This window comes from Paramormyrops kingsleyae, chromosome 19 (genome assembly GCF_048594095.1).
Source record: "Paramormyrops kingsleyae isolate MSU_618 chromosome 19, PKINGS_0.4, whole genome shotgun sequence".
NCBI classification, from domain to species: Eukaryota; Metazoa; Chordata; class Actinopteri; order Osteoglossiformes; family Mormyridae; genus Paramormyrops; species Paramormyrops kingsleyae.
Window position 1 is genome coordinate 10,594,015 of NC_132815.1, and position 8,126 is coordinate 10,602,140.

At 40.7% G+C, this 8,126-nt stretch overlaps 1 protein-coding gene across 2 annotated transcripts; it reads right to left on the reverse strand.

The window, feature by feature from the left end:
- Positions 1–1,320: 1,320 nt before the first annotated feature.
- Positions 1,321–7,002, reverse strand: ostm1 (osteoclastogenesis associated transmembrane protein 1). Of its 2 annotated transcripts, XM_023836146.2 has the most exons (7): positions 6,848–7,002; positions 6,539–6,754; positions 6,003–6,117; positions 5,531–5,616; positions 5,180–5,293; positions 3,749–3,914; positions 1,321–2,453 (listed from the first exon to the last, which is right to left on the reverse strand). In XM_023836146.2, the coding sequence occupies exons 1-7, from the start codon at positions 6,923–6,925 to the stop codon at positions 2,398–2,400; spliced, it is 831 nt and encodes a 276-aa protein (XP_023691914.1). In that variant the 5' UTR covers positions 6,926–7,002; the 3' UTR covers positions 1,321–2,397. The 2 variants fall into 2 exon arrangements, with proteins under 2 accessions (XP_023691914.1, XP_023691905.1); XM_023836137.2 differs by having other exon boundaries at positions 6,539–7,000.
- Positions 7,003–8,126: the final 1,124 nt, after the last annotated feature.

The following is an 8,126-nucleotide window of genomic DNA, read 5'->3' on the forward strand; positions in this document are numbered from 1 at the left end:
AACTGGGGCACGTTGGCACGTGTTGTGCTTTCGGTTGCTGCCTCGTGCTACTTGTGTCCCCCCTCCCACCAAAAGCCAGCAAAAAGAGGTTTGTGGGTCTATTTACACTAATGATTTTACACTAGGGGGCCAGGATTAGCACATGGGGTGTGTAGAAGTACAGTGGGGACTTCAAGGACAAGGAAAAAATTGATAGCAGGTTAGGCACATGCCTGAGAAGAAATAATCACCATCTGATTTTGTAGCTTGGGCTACTGTTAGGAAATACTTTTCCACCATGGTAATTGTTCCTTAATGAAGGTTCCTTGTTTGTATTGCAACATGGTGTCTTTGAAAGTCATCTTAGAGAGAACTTGGCTAGTCAATGAACATTCTGTCCTGATTCAAATATGATGAACTGGAAGAAACAAGAATTCCCATCTCCAAACTGCTGCAAACCTCTGAACCTATGAAAGATCCAGTAACTGGCCATCGTTTATACATCACTGCGCTCCTACAATAATTACGTTACTATGAGGTGTCACCTGACATGTGCTTTTGGGGTCAATTTGACCCCAGGGTAGGTGTGAGGGTGAGCCCATCTGTATTGCTTAGTGTGCCCAGAAAGCCATGGATTTACCAATCCCAATCCTACACACCAGGGTCACGCCATTATGATTGGCTGCGATGCACATGTCATATGATTCAGCAAATCGACACTAATGCTATTAAGGAGTGACTCAATGGGCAGGAGGGCTGCCCTCCATAAGACCAAAAAGGCAAGGAATTGGTACGATTATTCAGCCAAGTAACTTTAACACACAAGCTACTGAACAGGAGACTGGAGTTTAACACAGCCACCAAAGGAATCAACAAAGTAACCTGAATACAACGATACTGAACTCTTGGGGTTAGCGGTCACAATAGCCCAGTTATAAACTTTGCTAAAAATTTCCGTGCACGCACGCACGCACACACAGTATGTGGCCAAAAGGGGAAAAATATATTTATTTTTAATATTTTTTTATTTTTTCATTTTAAATTTCATGCCAATGGTCATCATCTGTACAAATTCCAATAAGTGCAATATTTTGTGAACATCTGCAAGACAAAATAAAAAAGCTGAATGCTGATCTAGATGTGCCTGAAAAGTACTGCTGAAATGATTATCTTAGTATTAAAAAAGGGATGAGATCATAAGCAGAGCACCAATATATGGTCATGTGACTAAGAGGAGGAAGCACAGGACTAAAGTGATCTTAAGGGATAGGCTTAGTATTGCATGTGAGCCACAAAATCTTTTTCATATTACACCAGTAAGAATAAAATTAGTAAACAGGATGCCATTCAAATGTATTAATTTATTGATCTGGTTTCATTATGAACTTCCTCCTGTCAGCCATCTTCTACAAAATGTGACAAAGGTACATGTAACGGCCACTATTGAGGTCATGTTAGTCTCACAGTCGACATCATTATAACCACCAATAACTATACACACTGATGCAGGAAATGTGCGCGCCGCAAGCTCAAAGATATAAATAACGTAACAGAAGTCCAAGCAAATTATATTATACTCCATATTATACACAATCTCCATACTTAATTCTTACAATTCACACAGAGGAACACATTTCAGAATAAAGAATATCTAAATATGAAATTACAAAAAAAAAATCCAGTGGCAGGTACAAATATAATTATAACACAATGATGTATTTGAAGGAATACCGGCTGCAGTGTTTGTCTCGTGCAGCTGCAAAACTGTAAAACACAAACTGAAAAGGGTGAAATACCAACAGCCACTGCTGCTATGTCAGTGCTGGAACCCCAATCACCTTAACATTTAATGCTGAACAATTAACCAAACACTGCTCATGGAAAGCGAAATGTTTACACGACTATGTAAAGATGAACACGTGCTCACCAGAGCTGCTCAAACCTGCTGTAGATCTTGGCAAAGAAGTACAATTTTGGATCCCATCATCTGGAATAAGGGTCAGCGCTGCTTGAGCTCTGGTTTTTCTGTTCAAGTAGTTTACGGGTCAGCTGGTAGCCAGTATGCTGCAGGTTCGAGTGCCATCTCATACAGTGCAGCACCTTCTGAATCAGGTGAATAATCTGAATTGCTTCTGCCATTTTAAACAGGAGTAATACAAAATAAACCACAAGTCAACAGTAATTTGGCCAATAGTAATCAAAATAGCTGATTGGTAAGAATTTAAGCAGCAGCCAAAGAAGCGAGCATTACAGCATTTTCTTTGTTCAACAGAAGTTAAATCGATTAATCAAACCAGGTGTCCCCTTCCTTCAGTAGCCCATTTCCACTGTGATTCATCCACCGTTATCGGATCATGTGACCTCGTGCCACCGTCGTGGTGCACTTCCTGGTTCCTTTGTGTCAGCCCCAATGTGCTTTCAGCTGTGCTTGTCTTGGATGTTCATCAGGCTGTTGCTTGATTTCACACGCTTGGCTATGGAGCAAGAACAATTTGAGGACTTACAAAGAGCTCAATCACTCAACAATTAGCTGTCATTCATGGCTGGCACGTGGAGCATCGCTACTGCAAGAGTCCTGTTCAATATCATAGAGAGAACGGACATCTGTTTAGGGATTAGCGGACCGTTCCCTTCTCCCTCCTCAATATGCCTTTTTAAAACTGCATCAGCCATCAATGCACCACATCGTCTCATGACTCCTACTGAACGCTTCTTGACTTGATCTCTGGTCGAGCCACTCCTGACTCACACGGTAATTTGACAATGAGCCAGAGAGATTTTCGCTAACATTCACAGGCACTTGTGAATCAGGGGAAAGACAATGGGCCACAGTCACTATTACGGCCCTTTGGATGAATGAGCTGCCCTTTCCGGTTTATGAAGATCCTGCTAATGTACTATTGAGACAAGCTCATGGAGTCACAGAAAACCAAAAGAACTCCCACAATTACGCCTTTTTAACCTTTTTAACATACATTTTTGCCATTTTCAAAATAAATTCTATTTAATAAATAATGTGATATGTAATAATTATGGCACACAGGTTGCTTTATTTATATACGTATGTATTGTAAGCACCCATATTGAATAGATGTAATTAAATGTAATGTACAATATCAGTCAAGTGTTTTGCATGCACAGATTTTTACATTTGCATGCTACTCACTTAACATTTACTAAAAATACACTCAATACTCTTTGCCAACAAATACATTTACAGTATGTTCACCATTTGAGTACTTTTATTAGCAAGAAAATGTCATATCTTTTAGTCTTCAAAGTAACCTCCTCCAGCAGTTATAGCAGCAGAGAAAATGTGAGGCATTCTTTCTACAAGGGACATTAAATACTGCTCTGTTTCATGGGATAAAACAGTTAACTAGTGCATTTAAAGTTAAAGGACAGCCTAGAATTTGACTCTGCACATAACCAGTTAATATGATCTCTGTTACAAACTCTTTCCAAGTTATAAAGGAAACTTGTTTCATTTGACTTATATTTTCATTTATAGTTGCTCACTTAACTTTCCAATGCTTAACAAGAATAAAATATATGCAGTTTATGAAATAAATGGCAAAAATCTGTGGTGTGCAGGAACTTTTGCCTGGTAGTGTACAAATCAAAGTATTGGACCAAAAGCTAAACCAAACTCAAACGATGTAGATGCAGATTCCTGTTAACATGCTGCGGCTTCCCATGTCATTAAATGAAACTCACTGACTGGAAACTAAAACAATGCAACAATGGGCACATCACGGCGGTTACTCACGGTGTATGAGTTTACGCTTCTTTTGTTCCGAGTGAAGGAAGCTGCTCAAGTAGAAGATGATGGGCAGGAAGAGCATGAAGCTGGACACGGCGATGACGGGCACGGTCTCCTCCCGCGGGAAGGAGCAATTGAAGCTCTTGCTCCACAGTATACGGGTCATGTTCATCTGGAAGAGAAAAAAAAAAAAAACATTAATCACTGTGGGCACTAATGGAAAAACAAAAGCGTAACCTCTCTGTCCCATGCCCCCCCACAATGCAGGATGACAGTGACAGCTGCATTCGGCTGCACTAATTTTTGGGAGGTGGGTTGGTTGTCTGAGGGAAACGTGAAGGGATTGCGGGGGTGGGGGGGGGCACAGCAGTTAGCACTTATTAACAGCAGCTAACGAACCAATGATAAAGCAGCTTATACGTATTTTATATACACAGTACTGTGCAAAAGTCTTAGGCAGTCAAAGAAAACTGTTTAGGCCATTTACCTGGGTAGTAAATGCATATTTGAACAAGAAAAAAAACTGAATTTAACAAAAAATTAAATATTAATCACTATGGGCAACTTAAAATTCAATATATGGAAATTAACAGTAATGCAATAAAAAAAAAAAAAACTACTTCTGTTCTCCGATTAACTTTCTGATATCTTGCTGGACGTCTAGATGAACACGCCTCAGTTCCCAAATCCCTCTTCTGGGGCACTTCAGTGATTCCATGTGCTCTTTAAATTTCATAACCAATTCAATTAAATTAATTAACTTAATTATTTAAATAACTCAATGAAGCACTGATTAGCCAAATGAGGCGGGGTAGTGCTCAAGTGAAAAAAAAAAATACACTGGTGTATTGGACGTTTCCTGCAAATACTGGGGTGACTTTGAAAAGGCTAAACTGACACACTTGGACAGACAACATGTTTTATCATGTCTAACACCAACATGAATAACATTTAAACATCATTTCCTTTGACTGTGTTAGACTTTTGTTCAATACTGTATGCCATACATAATATAGTATGTATAGTATGAGAGGGACTGGAATTCCATCCAGTGCATACCCCTTGCATAGGTTTTACGCCCCTCCCCCCATGACCCCAACCCTGGTAAGCAGACAGAAAACAAACACATACACACATCTTCACATGGACCATCACTTGATCTAGAATTCCTGCAGACCTTCTTGTTTGATAACGCCAATTAACGACAGCTGGTCAGCGGCGGTCTGCCGGTGACCTCTAGGGGGTGCTGTTTTCCTGCTTTCAACTAATTTCTGACAATGTTTTCTTTTAAGCCAGTGGCTCCCATCAGCTCTTTATAACATTATTGCTATGTTTCCGGTTCGTATTTAATTTTTAATAAATCCAGGCTTTTCTTTATCACACCATGAGAAGGCATGAGGAAGACACCGGTGGCCCTCGTAAAGACCAAGCACTTACTGCGTCTTCAATGTCGATGCACAGGCTCTTGTTCTTCTCCATCCGGCCATAGAGATCATTCAGCACTTTGTAGGATGCTTTGCACTCTTTACAAAGCTCAGAGTGGTTGCTTTTCTGAAATCATTAAAAAAAAAACAAAAACAAAAACATTTTCAACTGCTCAACTAAATCTAAGTGCAGGGAAAAACCACTGCTGAAAGTTGGAAAATCTGAGCTATTTAGCAGCACCCTTCATATGTCTTCTCCACCTCCCCTTCCCCTTAGTGTTTATTAAGCATTTCCAGCTACTTATTCAGGGTCATTACATGGACCAACAGCCTGTTTCCCTTCCTCTTCTAAGGCCTTACGAACCTGACTCTCAAAGCAGCGCAGTGACTCATTCAGCTTTGCCATGTAGTGCAGTGCGTCACTGGACAGACTGTCATTGGATAGGCAATCTGCAGAAGTGGGAAGCATAGAACAGAGTTAGAGGAGGACCATCGTTTCTGTCCTCAGACAAGGCCGTCAGACTCTCAGCCGCTGGCCCACCAGAACCTCCTGGCAAAGCCAGGATATGAGTGACAAAGGTGCTATCTTGCCCTTCACCCAAAAGGCTGCAGGTGGCAGCAGCGAGTGCTGATGTGGCTTGATGAGCTGCACTTGTGTTTAAGAGGGCACTGGTTCAAACTCTAGCTGCTATAACACTCCGGCAAAGCTATCAATTTGTAAAAAGCACATCTAGCTACATAAATCAGTAAACATACTAAGCAGCAAGCTGCACGCGTCAGGATGACAACAATAAGGAAGCACAATTCAATAATAAGTTTATTGCTATAATACCCACTGGAGCAGTGAGAGGTTTTCCAAATGTCCGTTATTTTGTCATACAGCTCATAGACCAGCATCAGCCTGTCGGAGCGGAGGAGAGTAACTTGACAGCTCTCGTTGCCAAGGCCAACCTAGGACAAACCAGTCAGGTAAAAAGTAAAATCAATATCGTTACATTCTTCTGAAGTGAGGTTATTCTCACATAACTGAATGTGTTATTTCATGATGACATAGATAGTAAAGATATGCCTGTACTGGAGTAGAAAACCACATTGCAACTTGTTTGAAATTGGAATTTCTTATATTAATACTATTACTACGTTTCCATGTACTTGCACAACTGTGACAACACATGACAACACGTGACCACCAAAGAACAAGAAATGTATCGTCACTAAAGATTGCTTGTGGGGGGGGTGGGATCACTTAACGAAATAACAAATCTGTATTAAACCTGTTAGCTATGTAAAACGAAATTGCGGCTGGATGTTATGTGTGTAAATTGACTACAAAGATAATAGAGAGTTCGGCTGTACATCTGGGCTCGTTTACCTGCGATATGTTGCTGTAGATGTCAGTCAACCTGTTATACAGCATGAAGCAGTTCAGGCAGACCTTGACCGGACGGGCAGATGAAACGAGGCAGTTCACGTAGGACACATATCGCTGCCCAAAGATGTGAAGCAGTTCGCGGCAGTAGTCGCTGATCTCCGGATCTCCGTGAAAGGAGGACAGCAGCAAATCAGAGGAGGAATGGAAACTGGGCTCCTGCGAAGGCGACACAGTCAGAATAGACGGAAGAGCATTAAGTCTATTTGCAACGTCATCCCAGATAAACGACGGCAAGACGGTGAGGTTCACCTCGAAAGACGACGCCTGAGCTCGACTGCAGTGAAGCAAAACGACGAAACACGCAACGACTTTGAGGAGCAGCACCATGTCTGAACGCGCGAGACGGCGAGCTGAAGCTCACGATGCACTTCCTGTTTTCCCCGTGTCGTCACGTGACAGGCTGCAGATCTCGAGAGAGAAAAAGAGAATGGGGGATGAAAGGATAGCGAGAAAAAGAGAGACAGAAGGACTTTTGCGGTGTCGTTTATGTGGTTATGTGCTATCAACCTGTTATCAAACGCTTCTAATTTTCCTCACCATCTAGACATTGGTTCGCAATTAATTTTACTAACCACGCTGAAAACACCTGATTTGCTTAATATTTTGCGTGTTTTGTTTGATCAGCTGCATTTATTGCTTGAATTCATACTGAAAAGCAAGAAATATTAAATTGTGCTCTGAAACAATTGAAGGAATGTTTCATGTTCAAAGTTAACCTGTTAACATCTATATTATGTTAATGATGTAATCTGAAAATGTGAACGTGTTTAAAATTATTTGTGTTTCTTCTCTATTTCATTTAATTATTTTGTATTTTATGGAAGGTGCTACCTTTTATTCATACAGATTTTGGACCAAAAAAAAATCTAAACTTTTAGTAAATATTTGTGGATTGTTTCGATTTTACCAATTATTTTTATTTAATTTTCCTTCACGCTGAATTCCATATAAAGTATTATTTCCTCGAAATGAAACATAACTCTGAAAGTCACTGAATTTGAACGACAGAAATCGCTTTCATCCAGATCTCCTCACTTTAGGAGACTGAACAGTCGAAGTTTTTACGCAGCCCTCATTTTTTCATTATAGGCACTGGGAAGCTCTGCTGGGTCTTAACCTCGCTGCTATCGCCTTTTTGTCTTCTGATATATAAATGTCTAAGGTCAACACAGACCCAGGCTTTGGTTTTCTCAATAGGCCTTTCAGCACTCGGCTGTAACATTCAAGATGACTTGTCCAAAGCCATTGTAGTGTTCCTGGTTTAACAGCAATTCTATGGCATCGAGGCCTTCCATCTAACGATTGTCATCAGAAGAAAACATCGTGCCGTCGAGTAATGTTCCTTCGTGAAATCAACAAATAAAGTCAAGCGAATCAGCCTTACTTGTTTCCAGGTTGGTTCATTATGTGCGTGATGTTTGTTGCTGTGGAATCAGTCCATCTTAACTTCTTCAGATGCATACTCACACAACCACACACACAGTCACTATTACTCCATGTGCTTTGTGTGAAGGTATAATTTGGTGTT

What these genes read in the sequence shown, in the direction of transcription:
- ostm1 (XM_023836137.2), bottom strand. Translation starts at nt 6,925, where the DNA reads ATGGTGCTGCTCCTCAAAGTCGTTGCGTGTTTCGTCGTTTTGCTTCAC. An exon ending in TCTACAGCAACATATCGCAG is followed by an intron (nt 6,118 to 6,538) that starts GTAAACGAGCCC and finishes GGTTTGTCCTAG; the next exon opens with GTTGGCCTTGGCAACGAGAG. An exon ending in GAAAACCTCTCACTGCTCCA is followed by an intron (nt 5,617 to 6,002) that starts GTGGGTATTATA and finishes CCACTTCTGCAG; the next exon opens with ATTGCCTATCCAATGACAGT.